Source organism: Aotus nancymaae, unplaced genomic scaffold (genome assembly GCF_030222135.1).
Source record: "Aotus nancymaae isolate 86718 unplaced genomic scaffold, 86718_ANA_hifiasm-v0.15.2.pri h1tg000029l, whole genome shotgun sequence".
Taxonomy (NCBI): Eukaryota; Metazoa; Chordata; class Mammalia; order Primates; family Aotidae; genus Aotus; species Aotus nancymaae.
Genome location: NW_026988442.1, coordinates 22,395,763 through 22,419,286, shown reverse-complemented (window position 1 = coordinate 22,419,286; position 23,524 = coordinate 22,395,763). Strand labels below are relative to the sequence as shown.

Below are 23,524 nucleotides of genomic sequence, written 5' to 3'. Positions count from 1 at the left end.
CCCAATGAGAACACTAATCTTTGAATCCACTGACCTGGAGTGACCACATAAACCACAAAAAGATGTCACAGGGAGGTTTTCTGGTTGATCTCATTGCTTACCTTATATTCTATTCATAGACTTGAACTGAGGAGTAAAAGTCAGGAGAGAGAGGGTCCTTCTTGGAGGCTGTCAGGTGTTGGAGATGAAAACTGATGGCTGTTTGAATCAGAGCAGTGGTTCTGATGTCTGGCTGTTTTTGACCTCCAAAAAATGCCTGCTTCCAATGGTTCATCCTAATAGCAGAGACGGATGACATGGGAAGATTTGAGAATTGCTAATAAGGTAGAATACAAAGGAAAATGAAGATGCAGGTTGAGGGAGGAGAGGCCCACCAGATACCCAGGTCTCCAGCGTGGGTGACTGAATGGGTCATAGTGCCACTGACCATATTCCATATTTCAGGAAGAGTAGCCCATTGGTCAGTGAGGGAAAAGGTTTGAGGAGGAAGCTGTGCAGATCTGCTGCATTCATATCATTGATGTGGCACCTAGGTAGAAACACAGATCTGTGAACTGGATACGTAAGACAGATGTGTGGGTGAAAGGTCTAGGGTGCAGAGCTGGGCTTGGGAGTTATCAATGCATTGGCAGCTGTTGAAGGGAGAGTATAAGCAGTGAAAAGATGAGTAAGGGGCCCTTACGTTAGAAGGGAGGATGGAGGAGGAGGAATGCATACAGATCTATGGTAGAACACTGCCAGATTTATGAGAAAAATCACAAGAATAAAGTGTTATGTGAACCTAAATAGAAAAAAAGACCCAGAAATGAAGATTCTGTGAACACCGACAATTGTAGAAGAATGGTCAAGTTGTGACAATAATCATGGTAAATATTTCCTGAGAATGTACTATGTGCCATACATTGTTCTAAGTAGGGTATTAACTCCCTTAATCTAAAAAAATCACCTAATGAGGTAGACACTATTATTACAGATGCAGAAAATGAGGCACAGAACAGTAACGTAACTTTCCCAAGACCACTAACTAGTAAGTGACACAGCCAGAGCTTGAACCTAGGCACTTGGATCCATAGTTTAAGCACTGCACTATCTTCCTTCTCCAAGTAAGATAAAGATTGAGAATATCTACTGGATTTGGCAATTAGAAGATTATTAGTATTTTCCATGTAAGCAGTTTTGTTGGGGGAGTATGGAAGACAGAATCTAGATTATAGTAGGTTGAAGTTTTGCAGTGGAAAGTCAGGAAGTGTTGGGAGTGAATGAAGACAAAACTACTGAGAATTTTAAGTGTTACTGAAACACAACTAGATGGTATTAGAGAAAACCTGCCGCTAAAGGATAGTTTTTAAAGCATAGGAGAAGCTGTTGATGTGCGTCAAAATTAGGGATAAAAGGAAGGATTTGGAGATACAGGATAGACAGAGAAAACCAAAAAGAATCAAAAAGCTGGAAAATATAGCCAGAGTCAGGGTCAAGAGCAGTGGTGTTCCTGGTAAAGAAGAGGCAGGGGATGGTGTGGATGGATATCAGGTCAGCAGGTAAAAAGTTAGAAGTCAGCCCCTCTCTCTGCCTCTCGCCTCTTGAAGATGTGGGTGTCTGCTGGGCTGACATGGGTGCATACTGAAAGGGCGGCAGTTGTGTGAGGTACAGGAGTGGAGAAGGCAGATGTGTTATAGGCTTGGCAAAGCTGAAATAAAGGTGCAAAGGAATAGGGGCTTTAGGAGAGGCTCATGTGGAGTCTGAAGAGCTCACACGGTAGTCTGGACCTCTTGCATTAATAAGTCAGGGATTAGATAAGAAAAGCAGAGGTCTAGGGTACCACATGAGCCTGAGGAGCAGGTCAAGAGGAGTCAGTTGGGAGAAGGCTGTGGGTAGAGATTGTGCCTGAATATGGGAAAATGGAATTTCCAATTTCCAGAAGGTGAAGAATGAGGTGGGGCTAAAGTGGATTGGAGAAGGCTGTCGGAACTAGAGAGGTCAAGCATGTTGGCTGTGTTATCCACACAGACATTCATATCTCCTAGGTGAAGATAGAGGTTGAGTGATGAGGGAAGGTAAATACATTACAAAATTTTTATGGAAATAGCAGTTTAGGTGGAAGTCAGAGTGGAGAATTCAGACAACTCATTGCCTTCTATTCCTGGATACCAAGAGGTAGATTGCCACTTTTTTAAGAGTGTTATTATAAATCCAAATGTAATATGTTCCTTGGGAATGTAGAATCAAAGCATGGTAAACTTTCTTTGGCTTATGGTAACTCCAAGGTAAGCATCTCTCTTACCCTTTATTTAAAAAGTTGGGATATTAGAAAGTAGTTCTCTGTAGAAGAATGGTCAAGTTGTGGCTTGACCCTTAAAGCCGCAATGAGAAAGATGCACAGATTGGAGTCTCCAAGACCTCAGTGTTTGGGTCATTTTTCTTGCATCTAAGTGTTATTTCTGAAATCCGTTAAAAATATTCCATGCGACTGACTCTTCTTTTGCTAGTCACCAAAGTGTGGCCTTTTTAACTTGTGTTAGAAATCCCAGTCAGTTGCCAGGGTAGCGTGCCGTCTTAATAGAAGGTCTCTGTGGTTGCTTCTGATGGGAAGTTGAAACATAAAGGGCTGGGGGCCGGGCCGCTTCCTATGATGAATGCCTACAACCGTTTCTGTGAAATTGACTCCCGCCCTGTGTGTTGCAGGTGATATTTGAATCCGTCTCTTTGAAGGGTCATCCTGGCTACATCGCCGTGGACGAGGTCCGGGTCCTTGCTCATCCGTGCAGTAAGTCTGTCCGTTCCTCCCAGTACAGCCTTGATCCATGCCAGACTAGGCAGCATAAAGCCTGCAATCCCCTCCATTCATTCAGCTCACAAACATCTCTCCCTCTCCGCTCTCTCTCTCTCTCTTTTAATCTTTCAAAAATGCTTACATACTCAATGCAATCAGTCCTGAATAAATCCGTAATTTTGCCGGCCTGTTCAACAAGCAGCACCTCCAGGAATTTGCAGAGAGTGGCAAAACATCTTCGTTTGAATCTCTCTCCATTATTAAGGGAGTCTAAAGTCCTGATTGTTTATTAGTGGGATTCAGACCACTGAAGTGGAAGAATTAGAGGGCTTTGGTTAGAATCTTGTGCAATTGTCTTAAAAAAAAAAAAGAACACCACCAAAACACTGAGCAAATTAGCACACTGTTCACTCACAGGGAAAAGCACCCCAAAGTGATTAATTCTTTCAAAATAATTTTAAATACACTCATCAGCTCCATGTAGGCGCAGAGAGAGATTTCTCATAGTGGTTAGTACTTATGGTACAGCGTCAAGAGTCCTCAAAGGCGTGCCACTCCTCCATACCCATCCACTTCTTTGCCATCTTTAGTCTCAGATATTTGAATGTGTTTCAGCAGGGAGATGTGGTTTCTGGCTTTGCTAAATCTCAGAGGCCATAAGTCCTGGGTACAGGTAGTTGAGATGACATCATACCCAGTGACATTTGATTGGGGAGACTGAAATCAAACTGATTTGCATGGAGATTATGGCAGCCCCTGGGCGGGGTAGCTGAGATGCCAGTCCCACAAGTTTGTCAGTGTTCTGCAGATTGGAGATTCCCAGTAGTTTCTCAGCAGCCATCCAGTTCTAGGTAACGCCCTGTGGGCTCCGTCCACTCCTCCCATATGGCCATGAGTCATGCTTTGGGCTGTGGTGCAGTTTGCTGCTGCCTCAGGAGGTATCATGGGTCCTCCTCTCCTTATGTGCTTTTCAATCCTCCCATTGAGGGACTATTCTCATTTCAGCCGCATCCATGTTGCTTTAATTGAAATGACTCTCCACTTCTGCTGCAATGAATTTGTCAGACCCTCAAACGTAACTTCCCTCTGCCTGGCACTAGAATGCCATTGTCTGACTCATTGTCTTAGAGCACCTTCTCTGGAGGAATTTGCAACACATTACAAGTTCCACACATTATTTTGAGAAACTGTGTTTGAGTCCTGTGCAAGAGAGACTCTCTTTTCCAAGCAGCAACTGGTGTCTCAGGAATGCTGAGATGCTACTGGGCTCTCCATGGCACTGGCTGAAAGTTCCCCTCCTCTGGGTTACTTTGTGAGTCTTTTAGAATTTCTCAGATTGGCCTGTCATTCAGGCATGCCTGGGAAAAGTTTCTGTTGACCCAGACTTCATGTGAGTCAGATCCCAGAAATCCCCCCAGCTATAGAATCTTGTGCAATTGTCTTTTTTAAAAAAAAAGAACACCGCCAAAACACTGAGCAAATTAGCACACTGTTCACTCGCAGGGAACAGTACCCCAAAGCGATTCATTCTTTTGAAATAATTTTAAATACGCTCATCAGCTCCATGTAGGCACAGAGAGAGATTTCTCATAGTGGTTAGTACTTATGGTACAGCGTCAAGAGTCCTCAAAGGTGTGCCACTCCTCCATACCCAGCTATGCAGGGTTTATGTAGTAGATATGCATATAAATCTCCTTCACTAGGATGAAATATTCCCCTCCCTGTACTCCTGGGAGTCAGCATCAGATGTTCCACTGGAGAATGATCTTTGGCCTAAGACTGGGCAGCTGTGTTGGGGGATGTCTGTGCTACCTGTGGTCCATTTAACAGCATGCATTCAACCTTGCACCACCTCCAGTTTTGAGGCAGTCTCTCTGAAACATCCCTTCTGTCTTCCTCAAGCCCTGCCTGCATCCTGTCCACTCCGAGTGTGCTTGCCTCTGCCACATCTACCTGTGTTTCTGCTTCTTACCTTGTGCTGGATGTTTGGACTTTTGTTTTTCTAGTGGGTGACAGCTGGATTTTCCCCAGGAAAAATAGCATGGGTCTCTTTATCTGGGTCCCAGAACTTTGTGCTCTAATGGGAATTTTCACCTCCATCCTGATGCCCAACCTTGACACCTGTCTCTTACCCTAGCCTCAACTACCTTCAAACCCAGAGTGGTAAAAGCTCTGCCTTACCTCCAAGCACAGACCATGGTTTGCTATCACAAGCAAACGTGTCCTTCTCTTTGATAAATCTCCACAGGAGTGGGTTCTCTGGAGGGTACTAGAATAGCTTTCTACCCCAAAGTCTGATGAATCCTCTTGAAATTATCCTTTCATTGGGGCAGTTCCTGAAGTTAGGATTCTCCTGACAACCTCATCATCTTCCTGCAGAGGGGTTGTGGATTGCATGGTTATGAAATTGCTGAGAGCCAGTTACCCAGCAAATGGACCATGGGCTGTAACTCAGGAAACGTGATCCTGGCTTTATTTCCTGCATAATGTGCTTTTGTTGGGCTCAATCTCAGTGTTGGAGCAGCTTAAGCATAAACTTCTCAGAAACCACAATGTGAAGACCCCATAGGAGAGGCTGGAATTGGAAAAAATTTTCATTTAACTATATGGACAAATATTGGCAGTATACATAATACCTGAGGTATATCCACAGTTCATTAATCATGTGGAGTTGAGTAGGGCCCAAAAAAGTCCCTTCCCTAAGGACCAGTGCTTAGTCCATACCTTGCCCAGATTTTATTCATTCTTTCTTTCAGCAAGTGAATTATTGTACATCAGCTGTGTGTTAAGAGCTTTCCTAGGCACAGTGATACTTCAGTGACTAAAAAAGGTTAGGTCCTTGTACTCATGGTGTTTGATTAGCAGGAGAGCCAATGGAAAGCAAGGCACTACATCAGTAAGTAATATTAATTAACCAAAAATTTCAGATAGTGAAAAGTCCCATTGATATCCTAAGTGTGGGTTTCTGGGATATGGGCGGGCTTCTTGGATATAATGGTCAAGGGAGATATCTTTGAAAATGTAATCTGAGCTGATACTCGCATCACAGGAAGGAATTCACCATATAGTGATTTGGGGAAGGGATGCTTCAGACAGAGGAGACAGCGGTTGCAGAGGTCCTGCACAGGGAGTCGTCCTGATTCTGCCAGAGTGTCCTGAGCAAAAGGAGCACAGGAGAAAGTGGTCGGACAAATGTGGGGCAGAGAAGTCTGAGCCTTGGGCATCATTGTGAGTAGTTTAAATGTTTGTCTAAGTGCAGGAGGCTCTGTGCAGGGCATGATGCTGGAGAAGGGTCACGTGGGCTGCTCTGTGTTGAAGAACCATAGAGAAGATGTTGGGAGATCTAGGAGGAAGAAAAGTTCTGGAGCCATGCAAGAGGTTGTGGTGGTCAGCATCAGGGTGGTTGAGAGACATCCATTCATCATCCAACAAGTATTTGCTGAACATGGGTTCCATGCCAGGCACCATTCTGGATTTGTGGGAGAGAGAAAGACAGATTGACTCTCTGTCTTCATGGACTTCTATTGAAGTGAAGGAGATGGAAAACAAAACAAATAATTGTATGATTATATTATTATAATCATATAATTATATATAATTATTTTACAAGTATTATATAATATAGAATAGAAATATACTTTATATAAATGCAAATTATATTAAATGATATATAAATTATAATAGATTAATAATTATATAACATGATTATATAATTATAATTTACATTTATTTATATAATTATATAATTATATAATTATATGCACAGGCAGTGCACTAGTTTGCTAAAGCTTCCCTAACAAAATGCTGCAGACTTGGTGGCTTAAGCAACTTAAATGTATTTAATTTTCTCACAGTTCTGAAGGCTGGCGGTCGAAGATCAAGGTGTTGGCAGTGATGGTTTCTCCTGAGGCCTCTGCTCACAGGTGGCTGGCTTCTTGCTGTGGCTTCACATGGTCATTCCTCTGTACTCATAGTCCCTTGGTGTACCTCTGTGCATTCGCATGTCCTCCTCTTTTGAAAATACTGGTCAGATTGGATTGGATTAGGGCCTTCCCTAAAGGCCTTATTTTAACTTAATCACTTCTTTAAAGGCCCTATTGCTAAATATAGGAACATTTGAGGTACTGGGGTTTAGGGTCATATATCAAAAGATTAATTTGGAGGAGGCACAGTTCAGCCCATGACAAATGATAAGCAGGACTATGAATAAACATAGAGAAAGAGGTGGATAGAGGTGCACAGATTAGAGATCTATTAGGAGGCAGAGCCAACTGGTCTCATTCAATTGATTGGATTAGGAGTCAGGCTTCAGAGACGGCTCACTCCCAGATTTCTAGCTTAAGCAAGGTCTTGTGATGCTGGGAAGAGCAGGCTGCCTTGTGAGAAGCCAACTATGGGCCCCAGAGTCTGCTCACGAGGGTTACCTGTCATGCAACTGGATAGTAGCTTCTGAATTCTCCTTAAGACTAAAGGTGGTTTTTCCCGGACCTCCAGTCTTAGAATTAATTGATTTATGACTTTACTTATAGATGGTTAAAAATTTAACTATATTGAAATATATGCATTCAATTCAAAAAAGCCTGTGGACACAAAGGCTTTTTAATTCTCCCCTTCTGTCCTCCAAACATATTTTTTATTAACATATGATCAGAGTTTATCAATAAGTGATTCCACTAAATATTCCAGAAGTTCCAGGGAGCAAGCGAAACATTTGCAATTGTATCGTCAGTTGACTGGCACTGAGATTAGGACGGTAGATAATTGTCTCGAAGCTCCCAAAACAGTAACCAGAAGACAGGCATAATGCTCAAAGGAAATTTTTTTTTTTTTTTTTTTTAACAAACGAAACCTCTCATCTATATGTATAGCCCATTTAACATTTTTGTGTTCTTCTAAAAGTATTCTAGCCTTAGTTACCCTCCACTGCTGTTTCTCAGTGCTAGCCATTAGCAGGACCACTGCATTTATACCCGTGTACGATAAATGTCAGGATGATTTTTCCACTCCATTTCAAAGTTCGTAGCTTCTAAGTTGACTTTTTGAAGTGTTTAAAACTTTTTTTTCCCCATCACAATCTTGTGGGGCCGTGTCCCTGAGCCCACAGAGCATCTGCAACATGTTTCTAATGTGTGTACCGGGCTTTCTGCACAATTGTGTGGCTTCCTACTGAGCACTGTCAGGTTTAAAGAGCAGGATAAAGAGCACAATAATATGTCTTCAGATGCGGTACTGACATCTGCAGGAGTCTAAATGCCACCAGCATCAAGGCATTTTTGCCCCAAATGCACAGCCAGTCTTCTGTTAAGCCCATTCAGTGGCATCCCGTTTGCGGGGAATTGGGTCTCAGTGCGGAGTGAGTAGGAAGTGCTTAGAACCATGAGCTGATGGCTGACCTTGGTACCAAAGTCAACCGTGTTGGCTGAAGGTGGGTGAGTTGAAGTCCATGGAATATAAATTCTCTCCCAGAACAGCAGATGCTGGGGAAAGGTGGCAGTTGAGAGAACCTGTGGCTGATGAGCAGGCTGTGTGGGGACATGGAAAAAGGGGGATCAGAGAGGCCAGGAATGCAGAGAAGAGGACCAAGCAGGCCCCCCACATAAGCACAATCCCTGGAGAGCGCTGTCATGAGCCAAAGTTGACCCAGAGCCCCAAGGAGCAGAGACACACGGGTCCAGAGCAAGAAGAGGATGGTCTAGATCAGCTTCTGGGCTGGGAACTGCCATCAGGGCTGGCCTTCGTGTGATGCCCACTGCGTGCTGCATAGAGTTGTCGGGGAGGCCCTAAATTTATGAGACTGGATCGGGTAAGTCTGGATGGTGGAATTGTTGCAGATAACTTATGTAAGAACAGAGACCACAGATTGATAGAGTCTGCCTGCCCGCCTGTTTTGTTAAGTCTGTATTGTGTTTTAACAGCATGTTGAGGTTAGAGTGAGAGATTTCATATAAAGTCTGGATTTCTTACTTGCCTTGGGAAATCAAATGTTTGACACCCCCATATAAGGCGTGCATGCTTGGCCTCCCTCTGCTGAATTGAAGTCGTAGTTGCCCACTTTCAGTGGGGCACAGCATCTCTCTCCAGTTCCCTCCAATCCTCACCACTCCTTATTACCTCCCCAGTGCTAAGGCTAGTGGTGGATACCAGTTGTTATTGTGCTTGCAACGTTGCTTTTCTTATATAAAGACATCTTTATTTTTCTTAACTCTCTATCAAAAGTGAGCAAATAAAAGATGGGCCAAGGAGGTGGTATTTTTTGTTTTGTTTTGTTTTACAGCTGAACGACTTTATTAATTTACGTAACTGTCTCTTGTCGGCGCATGCGTTCAGTGTCTCTGCTGTAAATTGCCAGTGTTTCCTCAGAATATTCACACCGAGGGTCATTAAACATCTCAACTCTCTACCACTGAACCTAGAAGGGAGGGAAGAAGAGAAATTGAAAATGAAAGAATCAAGGCAAAAGTTCTATTGCTGAGAAGCAGGAAGTGGAGAGGAGTCAGAGGCAGGCACGCTGGGGACATCGATGCAGAGAAGATTCATTGCTAATTGTACACGTCCCACAGGTTAAACCATTTTCTCGAAGCGTAAGGGAAGGGCATTTCTTTGTAAAAACAAACACAGAGTTTCCCGGCATTGGAGCTAAGACTCTGCACTCCCTCCCCACCTGGGGTGGATGCATTCACTCCCCCTCTAAACCTGTGGCATGGACGAACTTACAAAGTTCACTGTATTCCCTCTTCAAGAATCGACTTGAACTGATAGTTCCAAAAATAACTTCACAAAATTATACAGGAGAGCCAAAAGGAAACAATTTCAGACAATCAAAGCAGCATGACATCTGTCAAGTTGACTAGATGGAGGAATTTTCAACTCTGAGAAGCCCATAGAAGTGGTTTTCCCTGGGCCTTGGGTCCTTGACAGCACTCCAGCATGGCGGCTCAAAGGTAGCGTGAGGGATGTCTGAGCTGCTCTTCATTAGTTTAAAACTTGAGCGAAAACACATTGGGAAAGTGGGGATACTGCCCACTTCCTGGATTATTCTTTGAGGTTTCAGTGAGATGCTATGTGTAAAGTTCTTCAAACAGTGCCAGACTTATCATAAGTGATCAATGAACTCTTCGCTGAGCCAGACCACTTCTCAAGCACCAATTCCACCCTGCCCAGTGTTCTCCCAATAAGTCTGCTTAATTGCTCCAAGATTCTTGGCTTTTGCTAGGCTTTACAGGTGATGACACAGATTAGTAGACAAGATAGTTCAAATCAAGGAAAAATAGCAAGGAAAGGGGTCACGTGTAATAAAGTATTTGGGAGCATTGAGAAGGACCTGAACCATCAGTACCGCCCTGTCTGGGAGCCCCTTCTGCAGACCCTGGAGTCTGGCTGGAGACACCATCCTTATTCCCAGTGCCCAGTAGGCAAGGGAGCATAGCTGCATGTTAAATGCTGAGTTTGGGGCTAAAGTGGACCTGGATTGAATTCTGTTTCTGTCGTTCACTAGTGCTACGTAGCTTTGGGCATATTAAACTTGTTGAGCCTTGATTTCTGCCTAACAGGGAAATCATAATAGTGTCTGCTTTATAGGAATGTCATGAAGTTAAATTAGATAGAACATGCAAAGCATTTCTCATAGTACCTGGCACTGTAGGAGCTCTCAGTAGATGGCATTATTGTTACTATTTGTCTCTCTGTGTATTTGACTCCCTCTAGAAAGATGGCCAAAATCAGCCGGGTATGGTGGCTCACACCTGTAATCCCGGCACTTTGGGAGGCTGAGGCAGGCAGATCACGAGGTCGAGAGATCGAGACCATCCTGGTCAACATGGTGAAATCCCATCCCTACTTAAAATACAAAAATTAGCTGGGTGTGGTGGCACACATCTGTAGTCCCAGCTATTCGGGAGGCTAAGGCAGGAGAATCACTTGAACCCAGGAGGCGGAGGTTGCAGTAAGCTGGGATGGTGCCACTGCACTCCAGCCTGGTGACAGAGTGAGACGCTGTCTCAAAAAAAAAAAAAAAAAAAAAAAAAAAGTTGGCCAGAACCTCCTGTTAAACCTCCTTGATCCTCTCCTAATTCTCCGTTTGTTTCCACTCCGGGGGTGATACCAGTTCATCACTGATTTGATTGATGGCATAGAGATCCTTCATTGTGCCTCAGTGAAGAAACTAATTCTTCTAGATATAAGCTATCAGCCTATGGAGAGCTGTTATTGATGTTATTATTTCTAGACTGCAGGTGGGTGAGGGACCCTTCTCCACAAAAATGGAAAGAGATGAACCCAGGTTACCCAATATAAAACATAGACCTAAGATTGTCTGCTCACACACACTCTGGTTTTCATTTGAAAAATCTTTTCCCTGTTATGTCCAGTCCCTGGAATCAATGCTCCCCCCTTATGCTCAGAAAGCACATCACAGAGTAAGATTCTGGGGTCTTGTGACATTGGGCACATTTCTGGAGTTCTCTCTGCCTCAGTTCATTCACTGTGAAGTAGAGAAAATACCACTATGGACTACACTGTGTTAAGTGAGTTACTGCATAGAGACACTGTACATGGTATCGATCACATAGCAAGTGCTAAGAATGACAGCTACTAGTGCCTTCCTTCTCTTTTCCTTCCTCCTCCACTCTTTGTCTTTCTCATCATCTTCCTCATTAGCATCATCACCAAGGCCAAGTGTGCAGGTCTCAGGCACAGAGGAGCTTCAAATCAGCTCTCTTTCTTTGCTTGTATAGGCTACAGGGAAGCATCACCTATGGTGAATATCTACACCCCTCCCTGCCTCCAGTTTTTCCTTCTTTCTAACATTTGGTGTCATAGTTTCACCTTTTGTGCAATGCCAGTCCCAGGAGCCGTGATTAATTTGGGTGTATTCTAGATGTGTTTGTGCCAATTTCACAGAGCCATATTGCATAATAGCTAGTAATAGGATACAGAGTTCTAAATTCACCTCCTGATTCCCTCACCCTCTGGATGTGTGACTGTGTCCAGTGATGATGTAACCCCTCGGAGCCTTAACTTTCTGATCTGTGAAATGGAAATATTGCCCATTTCATGTATTTTTGTGAGGTTTCAGTGAGATACTATATGTAAAGTTCTTCAAACAGTGCCAGACTCATAATGAATGACCAGTGAACTCTTCACTGAGCTGGGCCACTTCTCAAGCACCAATTCCACCCTGCCCAGTGCCCATTCTGAGCTGCCATTCACCAGTAGGGAAGTGGTGCGGGCTGTTGAGTCTCATTCTCATGTGTTCTTTGGTTTCTCTCTTAGGAAAAGCACCTCATTTTCTGAGACTCCAAAATGTGGAGGTGAATGTGGGGCAGAATGCCACATTTCAGTGCATTGCTGGTGGAAAGTGGTCTCAGCATGACAAGCTTTGGCTCCAGGTAAGCACGAGAGAAGTCTCCGTTCATACTTGTTAGGACGAGAAAGGGAAAAGAAGGAAAGAAGCAGCTCTGTGGCAACACAAGTATATTGAACAAAACCCTGTGGAGGGGAACACCAGCTAGCACTGGAGCCCACCCCTGCTTACGAACTGGAATAAGTGTAGGTCTGGGTGGGAGAGGTCTGGGCTTGTTGTGAGATGGGGTGGGTGGTGTGCTTAGCTGCTAAGGGAGGAGTTTCCTGGGGTCAGGTGGTTAGGCCTGCGACTTGTCTGGCGGGATGTGTCTCATGGCCTGAGCCCTGGTGGAATTTTCTGCTCTAACCAGCATTTGCAAAATGGCAGGGGTTTACAGAACACGGTAGCTTGGGCTAACAATGCTGTCTTATCCTTTGATAAGGGAAGAAAGTGTGTGCTGTGATGAAGGGTTTGGTGTGTAAGGGGAAGGGATATTTTTTAAGTACTTCTGTTCCTTTTATGTTGCCCTGCATCTGTGATCTTGTTGAATCTTAGGCAGGCATTGGTACAACCATTTTGTAGATGCAGAAACAGAGACCAAAACCTAAACGTTCCAGAACTAGAATTTGTAACTATGACATTTTCCAACTACCCTCTAACAAACTTTGTCTTTTAATCGCAGATTACTAGGGCTAAGGCAAATGGAATATCTTAGGTTCTGGGTATGTGGTCTCATGTAATCTTGACTGGATATCCAGTGATTCACTAGTACATCTGGGTAAAATTAGAGAGTCACTCTTTATGGGAATTTTTCACTAAAACAAGCAATCTGTCTATTCTTTGGTTAAATAAATCCATTAGTAAAGTCTATCAGGGAAGTGTTTTAAGCTTGAATTTGTCTTCCTGTTATTTCTGCTCATTGATGCTACCTTCCAAGGAAGATGAGAAAGGATCTCTTTGAATGGGGGTTAGAGACAGAGGGCAACACACAGAACTAAAACATCACTTGTTATAATAGCATTGGCATACTTTTGTTAATACTAACACAAATAGCAAGTTTTTGGAGCAGCACAGAAGTGGGAGCTGTGCTGTTCAGTGCAGGAATGACTAACTACATGTGGCTGTGGTTATTTGACATTAAAAAAATTATTTCTATACAAAAATTAGCTGGGTGTGGTGGGTGCCTATAATCCCAGCTACTCGGGAGGCTGAGGCAGGAGAATCATTTGAACCCAGGAGGCGGAGGTTGTAGTGAGTGAGTCAAGATCGCACCACTGCACTCCAGCCTGGACAACAAGAGCAAAACTCCTTCAAAAAAAATTATTTCTAAATAGCTTTATTGAGGTATAATTGAGATGTGATACTTAAAGTATTCAAAATTTGGTAAATTTTGTTATGTTTACATGTGAAACTATTACCACAATCAAGATATTGAGTGTGTACATGACATCCAAAGTTCTGTCCCCATGTGTGTCCACTTCCTCCTGACCTCCTCATCCCCCTCTGTCACAGGCAACCACCAATCTGCTTTCTGACAGTATGTATTAGCCTGCATGCTCTAGAATTTTATATAAATGGAAGCATGCAGCATGTACCCTTCTTTCCTACAACATAATTATTCTGAGGATTACTTATGTTGTTGTGTGTAACAATATTTATTATTTTGTTGTGGAGAAATATTTCATAGAATGGATATAGTACTATTTGTTTATCCATTTACCTGTTGATAGATACCTGTTGGGTTGTTGGCAGTTTCTGGCTATTACAGAGAAATTGCTGTGAGCAAGCATGTGTGAGTCTTTGTAGAGACATATTCTTTCATTTCTCCTGGGTATGAAAATGAATTAGAAGTGGAATGGCAGGGTCATCTGGTAGATGTATGTTTAACTTGGAAGAACAATGAGCTGTTTGAGAAAATGGTTGTACCATTTTACCTTCCTACACACAGTCAATGAAAGTTCTAGTTGCTCTGTATCCTCACCAGCACTCAATATGATCAGTCTTTTTAATTTTGGCACTTGAATAGGTGTGTAATGGGAGCACATTGTAGTTTTAATTTACATTTCTCTGAGGACTGATGATCTGAACATATTTTCTTTCTTTCTTTTTTTTTTTTTTTTGAGACGGAGTTTCGCTCTTGTTACCCAGGCTGGAGTGCAATGGTGCGATCTGGGCTCACCGCAACCTCCGCCTCCTGGGTTCAGGCAATTCTCCTGCCTCAGCCTCCTGAGTAGCTGGGATTACAGGCATGTGCCACCATGCCCAGCTAATTTTTTGTATTTTTTTAGTAGAGATGGGGTTTCACCACATTGACCAGGATGGTCTCGATCTCTTGACCTCGTGATCCCCCAGCCTCGGACTCCCAAAGTGCTGGGATTACAGGTGTGAGCCACCGCGCCCAGCCTGAACATATTTTCATGTATTTGTTTGCCTTGCTGTCTCTCCACACACTTTGCTAGAAGTTCATGTTGTCACTTCTCTTCTTGGATTTAAGCCATTTCCTGCAGTTAGAAAATCCTTGGGCAGTAAGAGCCCATTTAGGGGCCAACAGTTCCTCCATGCCACTTAGCAGCACAGCAAAGTGGAAATAGCAGCACGAGAGAGTGAAATACTTGCCCTTTCTGCTTCCCAGGGTTTTTATAGACCACAGGAGAGCACAAGAAACCTCCACATGTCACCTCAGTATTCAGTAGTGTTATTTACTCTTTTCATTACAATTAGTATTACAGTGTATTCAGCTGCCAAGAAACTGTGTGATTTCAATGGCATTGCCTCAGCTGGGTCATGACAGTGAGGCAGGACAATCACAATATTTTCAGCAACTTTGTTTGTGTCTTCCAATTGTTTTATGATTGTTATTGCGGCAGTTCTGAGTTGCATGCCCTGAACCTTGGGTCTGTCGGTGGGAGAATGTTAAAGGAGATCATAATTGAATATTTGAGGAAACAGATGGAAACACATGACATGGAGCTCTTCTACATCTTATCTGCTTTTCAGTGTAATCCAAATCTTATTCACAAAACGTCTTTCAGGTGGTTTACAATGGGACATAAAACATGACAAGATATTATAAATTAAAACTGAGGCAACACCAGATAGAAGGAGAAAGTACACAGAGCTGATAATAATGTAGAAACCACATTCCTGCTCACCTTTTACTAACTGGTGGTTCACAGACAGAGCCTGCAGCATTGTAGCCACCAGTGGAATAAAGAAAACTTGTCAGATACACAGTTCACAATGTCTGTGAGATAAACAAAAAACAATTGCTCGGGAAAATTCTAACTGTTGTTCACACAGAAGCCAGACAGGAATTGTTCCCAGGAGTCCCTGTAAAGAAAACACTGTGTGATGCAATGAACAGTGTTCCCCACCGCAGTCTTATTGAGGGCACGCAATGAGTTTCACAGGCCTGTTTCACATAATGATGGCTGTGAGAAAGCAGTCTGGGAGAAGAAGGGGGAGAGAGGGGTGAGGTGGGCAAGAGAATATGGCAGAGTCCCCTGCTCTCTGCCAATCCATCTCCATCCTGGGGCACTTGAAACGTATCTGGTAAGTGAATAGATTTAGTAACTATTTTTTCCAAGGAAACTTCCCTAAATATTGTCTCTCTCATCTACATTTCAGAAAATTTTGGGAGATATGCAGTTTATACAGTGCTCTCTGACAAATGCCTGTGTTGCTAGTTAAGTCCAGGCTTATGTGCAGAGAAGCGGTGTGTTTGTGTGTGTAAAATTTTGTATATTTTCATATATATAACATAATGACAAAGTGTTATATAACAATATATTATGTATAAAATATAATTATAAATATATTTTATACATAATTATATTTATATAGCACTTATTAAATAAAATATTTATTTTTAAAATATATTATAAAATATATTAAGGAAAATACTTATTTTATATGTAAGTATATATATTATGTTTATTGATATATATATAATAAGTATTTTCCTTAATGAGTGTTTCCTTATAGATGGAAACACTTCCATCCATAAGAAGTGTTTTCCTTCCATATATAGTAAGTCCTTTTCTATATGGAAGGAAAAGACAGTACAAGGAATTGACTCACTTGACTCTGGAATCTGAGAAGTCTCATGATCTGCCTTCTGTGAGCTGGAGACCCAGGAAACCAGGGGTGTAATTCCAGTCCAAGTCCAGGAGAAGACCATTGTTCCAATTCAAGCAGGCAGGGAGGAAGCAAAAGGGGAAAACTCTTCTTCCCCTGCTTTTCTGTTCTGTTCTTCCAAAGACTGGATGGTGCCCACCCACGCTGGGGAGGGCCATCTGCTTTACTGAGTCTACTCATTCAAATGCTCATCTTATCCAGAGATACCCTCACAGACACACCAAGACGTAATGTTTACTTTGGGTACTTTATTGTAGTCAAATTGACTCATAAAATTAACCATCATGTAGGTTAACATCTTTCTACAAAAAAGAGGTGCCTACAAGACAGCTGCCACCCCAGGGATGATTGCAGCCACAATCCAAGACAGGCCAAAGCAGTGGCCAATTTCTCATGAGATGTTTCTTCAGATGTGTCCCAGCACTAGAGCAGTGACTGGCAGACTCACTGCTGTTCTGCCTCATGTAGCAAGGCTAGGGTGACTTAGCCTGAGAATTTCCAAAGCAAATGAAACAGGCGCATCATGGCCAAAAGAGTCTTCATCAGACACCCACAGCAGGTCTACTGTTTAGGAATGCTGCTTTCTGCTGTAGCTTCTGAGATACCCTGAGGAATTTCGCTAAGTCACTGAAAGTGGTATCTTTTCAAATCAGTCAGTTGTAATTTGGGAAAATAAAGATGTTGTTTCCAGAATGGTAGGTATGTCGGTGGCCCTTCTTTCTGGCAATGGTTAGAAAGCAGTCAGTGGACTCATCGTTTGAGATAAATCCCTGTTGCCTGTGTTGTGGAATGCTGGCCTTCCTTTAAAGTAGAGTGGGAATTTATAGCTTGCTTTTCCTTAAGTGATTTTGGATCATAAATTAATAAATTAATGCCCCTGTTTTGCACCCTTCTGGAGACTTTATGTCTTTGGAAGACCCCATCTGCTGTTGCTGACTTTTGTGGAATTATAGTACAAGTTCTGCATGAGAATCAATAGAGAGGACCTATGCAGAAATGCAAATACATGAGCCTAGAGCACTTGTAGTGAATCAGGGAAAAGGACGATAAAAGGGCAGTAAAAAATTATAAGCAAGTTTTTCTTGTCCTGGGCTCATTTCTCATTAAGGTGAAGTGTATGATGCCATGGTCTATGGTGGTAGGGACTCCGTCATATTGCTTATTCCTTTTGTGAGGAATTCCTTATTTCTGGCCTGAGGAATCCAGACATGTAACTTTGCAAGCAATTTTTCAAGCAACTAGATGGTGTGCATTCTAAGGGGAATAGCCACTAAGCAAAGTGGTCTAGAGTTTTGTGGAGTCGGTTTAAAAAATTACATTCAGGCCAGGCGTGGAGGCTCATGCCTGTAATCCCAGCACTTTGGGAGGCCAAGGTGAGAGGATCACCTGAGATCAAGAGTTCAAGAACAGCCTGACCAACATGGAGAAACCCTGTCTCTACTAAAATTATAAAATTAGCCAGGCATGGTGGCACATGCCTATAATCCCAGCTACTCAGGAGGCTGAAGCAGGAGAATTGCTTGAACCAAGGAGGCAGAGGTTGCGGTGAGCCAAGATCCTGCCACTGCACTCTAGCTTGGGCAACAAGAGGGAAACTCTGTCAAAAAAAAAAAAAATTCAGGATACAACTAGGTGGGACTATGCCAACAGAATTATCGGTGTAGCACAGTGGAAATGTAAATGGGCACATCTTTTCTGCAAGATAATTAGGCAGTTGATCTCTAAAGCCTTAAATATGCATATTTTTCCAATGAGTAAATTTACTTATGGAAATTTACCTAAGGAAATATCCAGAGATGGGGACAAAAATGTATCTACAAGTGTGTTCAGTAGGACAAACGCTGGAAAGAACCTAAATTTTCAGCAAGAGACTGATTAAGTAAATGAGGGGATGGTACATTAAATAACAGATTATAGAAGTATATTTAATAACATTTCTGTAACATGTAAGTGAAAAGAATGAATTAGTCATTAATATATTCATAATACTGATATATTAAGCTTTATGAAAAATATATACACATGTACATGCTCATATATGTCATACATATATAAAATATCTATATGTACATATGTATATACATATACAATTCTCATATATACTTCTATAACTTCATGAAACATGTATCAAGACACTTAATTGATTGTAATAATAGATTATGATGCTTTTTATTTTCATTGCTATTCTTTTCTGTTTTATCCAAATATTCTAAAATGAATACAGGAAACTAATATAAACAAAATGCTGTTAAAAAAAGAAAAATGGTCACTTTTTCCTAGTTACAGAATATTCCAAGTTTGGTAGGAAGTCTTTGCTGGGTTTGGGGTTGCTAATTCCAACAGTGAGGATACAGGATTGAGACACTACTCATCCAGAAGGATGTTCAGAAATATTTTGTGTGTGTCCTCCTGTCTTTATCAAGGAGCATGGCAGATGGAGCTCCTTCCTTTAATTCCTCAGGAACAAAGTCTGTCAGCCCCACCATGGAGCTGATTTTCTAGGCCTCCCTACGAAGGGTTCACTCCACGAGGGGTTTATGTGACAAATAACATTTGAAGAGTCTCAGAAATGCAGCCATATGTCCAAACGCCCTGTGCAGATTTCTGTAGGGACAGTGTATATTTTCAGACAAATTGCATGCACTGGACTGGGAGCAGATCTGAATTCGACAGGAAAAGGTTCCTGCCTGAGCTGTGAGTCTGTAGGCTTACAGCAGCAGCTGGACCAGGGTTGATGAGCTAAGGAGGCATGTCAATCCTCACTGCAGCCAGTTCTCCCAGTCAACCTGTGTCCTTGCTCCTGCAGGGCTGCTGCTGGCCTCCAAGGCTGTGAGTGTTCTGGGGACCAACTCCTCCTCCTGCTTATCTGGATCTGAACCAGGCGTCCCTTCTGTGTGGGATTTGTGTTGACGATCTAGTGGCCACGCTACAGCTAAACAATGATGAAATGTAATGATATACTGTTCATAACAGCTCATGTTTATTAAGTACTTACACATGGAATGTATTTAATTCTCATAACCAGTCTTTCAGGTAGATGTTATTATAGCCCCATGTATAGATGAGGAGACCGAGCCTTAGATGGATAGATGACATCCTTGGAATTACACAGGCAGTGAGCAGCAGAAGTGTAATGTGAACAAACATAGGTCCTTTATCTCAGTACTGGGCTCATTCTTCCATTCCTACTTTGTGGCCCTGTCACCCTGGGTCACACTCCAGCCTTTCCCTCTATACAGGGAGCTTTCTATTTAAAAACTGATTGATTTATTTAGCACATATTTACACACCTCTAAATTTATTGGCCACTGAACTTGCTACTTAAGTATATCTTAATTTCTTAAATCTAAACATGAGCAAAATAAAAAGTGCCCTTGGAATTATTTTTGAATTGCCTCCCCACCCCCTAGTCACCTTCTTAATTCTCTTATCCCTTTGTTAGCCACATTCCTTAAATGTGATGTGAACACTTGCAATGAGGCTTTCTTCAGTGCCCACCTCTTCCAAGAAGTGGCCCTTGTAAATGTCACCAGTGCTTTCCTCATTGCTATAGCCGAGGGGTGCATATCAGGCCTTATACGTCACTTCTCTTTTCAGATTTGATGATACTGATGCTCTCTCATCAAAAATCTTACTGCCCTCTTGAAACCATCTGTCAATAACTATGAAGGGCCTGAGATTTTACCTTATTTGGAGCTAACAAGGTAGACTTCCAGTTTCGTAGATGCTGGCAGAAGACATGAGACTTCTGGGTCAGAGACAAAGAACTTTATTATTCACCACACAGCAAGCAGCATAAGTTTCATGTTCTCATTAGTTTTCTTTGTCCCCCGCCAAGCCCTGTGGGACTTGTGCCAGGTCCCTCCTGACTCTCTGCAGGAATTCTAAACCCAGAAATCAACCCAAAATGAGCAGTCAGCCATGTACATAGTAGGCCTTTGGAAGGGTTTCAGCACAGCTAATCAAAAATGATTTATGTCTACTTCTATTTCTTCTAACTTTTAATAAAGAATGATCAAAAGCTATTCTTTAGAGACTGCCAAAAAGGTACAAATGTGATTTTAAGAGAACCAATGGGCTAGATTTTAGCACGCGTCCAAATGTCATGCTGTGGCAGCAATGTGACTTGAAGTGAAAAGAATATTCATTACAAGTGAATTGTGAGAATTTCACCTAAATATTTTCTGGCCAGGGAATTCCTGGAGCAACTGGAACAAATTTCAGCTGAAAATGCTGGGCCTAATTTTATTTTTATTTTTATCTTTATCTTTTTACTTTATTTTTTATTTTGATGCCAGAAGTTCAAACCAGCGCACTGAAAGCTTACAGGATTCTTCATTAAATATTTTCTGTAAACCAGGCAAAACCAGAGACGGTTTGTGCAAAACAAGAAATGGTTTCCTTTTATTAAAGACAGTACTGTTTCCTCTTCTGCCAATTACAAGTCATTTTCAAGACTTCCTGCTCTTTCTGAAATAATGACAGCCATTTTTGTAGTCTATGTCTTATCTCTTTGTGAAGGAAATAATGTCATGACACCAAAGGAGAGTGGATAGGGAATTGCAAAATGGCAAGGCCATTACAGAAAACTTGATAGATTATCAGGTGGTAGGGAAACAGCACTCTCCGTGGCATCACACGCAACTCTTGTCTCCCTCACTAGGTGGTTCCTGAAAATAGAGGGGTCTTGCCTGAGGGTGGAAGCATGCACTCGTGCTAGGGACAGAACGTTAAAGTGTAGCTGTGACAGCCCCTGTTTTTCCAAGGAGTGTATGCTCTCAAGCCAAGCAACCTGTCCACATACAACAAAGCCAGCCAAGGGGATCTGGAATTTGAGTTGTTTTTAAAAAGCAAGGCAAGCAGATGAAAAATGGGAAAGAAAAAGAGAGAGATTTCAAAAGCAACTGTTGCCATAATGAGAGACACATGAACATAAAATGGCATTAAGCAGAACCGCAGATTAGGCGGTAAAACGCTTTTGTTCAGTTTAGGGTGTGTGTCCCTCCTGGATGGATGAATTGTGAAAAAAAGGGATTCACTTTCCGGGCAGATGCAGCTTCATGGATATGTAGCTTGTTATGCAGATAGAGCCTTTGGGCAAAGCACAAAGGTGACCTCCTCCCAAGGGGACTCAGGACTCATGGCTGTGCCAAGAGTATGTCTTGGCTTTGACCATCTGCTCCCTGGTGTAGGATCACACCTCTCACCTCTTACCTGGCTACCGTTGGTGCAGTGACCAGCTGTTCATCCTCAGGACGTAGTCTTATATTTAAGGAATATTTCTATTCATGTATTCTATGATATTATTTGGCCCCTTGCTTTCCATTAAGGGACTTAAGAGGACATTAGCTTTTAAGTCCTTGAGACCCAGGAGAAAGTCAGCAGTATTAGCATCACCAGGGAACCAATTAGAAATGCTAATTATCCAGTCTCACCCCAGACCTCCTAAATCACCCTCTAGGTGATTCTGATAAACGTTAAAGTTTAGGAACTACTGCTGTGGACTGAAAGAGTGGGGATAAGGAAACCTCACCCCAACCTAATAGTATACCAGGTATGCTATAACTTCATAATATATTAAAAGAATCTGATAGCCAAGAATGTAGGAAGATACTTTGTTCTTTCGTACATATATATTTCTGACTTAAGGTCTTCCAGGGTTCCCAGAAAGGTAGGCATCTGGGCTTCTATTACAGCATTTCCCAAACTATTTTCTATGAAGCAGTCATTTTCTGCAAGATGGCATTAGATGTTCTTTGAACAAACAAAGTAAGTTTCTGGAACACTGCACTCTGTACCCTACTTTCACAGAGTTGCTAAGTGTAGCTGTGCACTGTTACATACTAGATGGCAGATGGGTGATGTGATTAGTGCCTCAGTGCCTGCGATCAGATCACTTGGGTCCAATCCTAACTTAGCCCCTCAGCAAAGTGATACCAGGTTTTGTTCCTCCTAGTAAGGTTCATGGACCAGCAGCATCAGCAAGACCTGAAGAATTCCCATCCCCATCACAGACCCTCTGAATCAAGGTCTGAATTTTTAACAAGATCACCAGGTGGTTTGTATGCTGTAGTTGGAGAAGTACTACTAAAAGTGATATTGCTTGACTGCTCTCTGCCTCAGTTTTCTTGTTCATTAAATAGGAATCACTAATAGGATCTACCTCACACTTTTTATCCGGCATCAGAATCCTGAGGAAGGTTTGTTAAAACAAAAATGGCCAGGCCCCATTCCCAGAGTTCCTGATTCATTAGGTCTAGGAATTTATTCAATGGGGCTAGAGAATTCATGTTTTTAACAGTTTCCCAGGGGATGCTATTGCAGCCTGTCTGGGGACCATGGTGTGAGAACCATAGCTCTAGATTTTTCTAAGAGCATTTCTGTCTCCATGCCAGACCTGTTTTCCTCCATGAAGTATACTGTTTCAATGCTTGACATAGTGTTTATGTTTTACTCTTTCTACTGTTTTTGGAATCTTAACCCAGCCTATAAGTTCCTCTGGGCAGAAATTATACCTTCCACACTCTCTCATTTTCTGTTTTATAAAATCATGAGTACATTTTCAGCATGATTAATAATAGAATGGGGAAAGGGGAAAAAGGCTCAGACTATCAACATCTCCAAATGGAAATCAGCCCTAGAATTATCTTATAAATTTACATTTCTAACAAGTCCCCAGATGAGGCTGATCCTACAGGTTCAGGGACCACTCTTTGAGAAGAACTTTGACAGGGACTTTAAGAGGATCAAGTGAATAGTCTATTATGTAAGCCATTAACACAGTGGCTGGCACAAAGTTAGCCCTCAAAACTGTTAATGTGACTTTTACTTGGTAAACACTCAGATAAATCCTGTTGCATTGAACAAAATGTTTTTCAAACCTAGCTATGGAGTGCTTTATTCTTGTGAGGTGGAGTGTCATTTCATAGGGCGCAGTGCCTAATTGCAGGTGTGCTCACGCCTTCTGGTGCTGCCAGTGTTCTGCTAAGGTCAGTTCCTGGCCCCGTGTTTTAAAAAAGCAGATTTAGAAACAGACTGCCAGCAAATCTCAAGGCAGTAGCTCATTGGATTTCAGGAACCCCAGTGTATAATTTACTGTAGGGTAGGAAAGTGCCAGGTGGAAAGCATGCTTGTAGTGTCCTGGACAGATCCCTTTTGCTAGCAAGTGCCCTCAACCCTAGAGCACTGGGCATGTTGGCTGCTAAAGCCTCACAGCTTCCTTTCCCCAGAGACCTGCCATCAGTCAAGTAAGTAGTTTCCTCCTGTCTCTACCTGGA

General features: G+C 42.3%; 1 protein-coding gene across 12 annotated transcripts in view; it reads left to right on the top strand.

Moving 5' to 3' along the window:
- Positions 1–23,524, top strand: part of PTPRT (protein tyrosine phosphatase receptor type T) — an 832,297-nt gene that overhangs the window by 107,388 nt on the left and 701,385 nt on the right. For all 12 annotated transcript variants that reach the window (XM_064382448.1, XM_064382446.1, XM_064382451.1 and 9 more), the window contains exons 3-4: positions 2,683–2,764; positions 12,041–12,156. In XM_064382448.1, the coding sequence (XP_064238518.1) occupies positions 2,683–2,764; positions 12,041–12,156 (198 nt within the window). The remainder of the gene's footprint in view (positions 1–2,682; positions 2,765–12,040; positions 12,157–23,524) is intronic.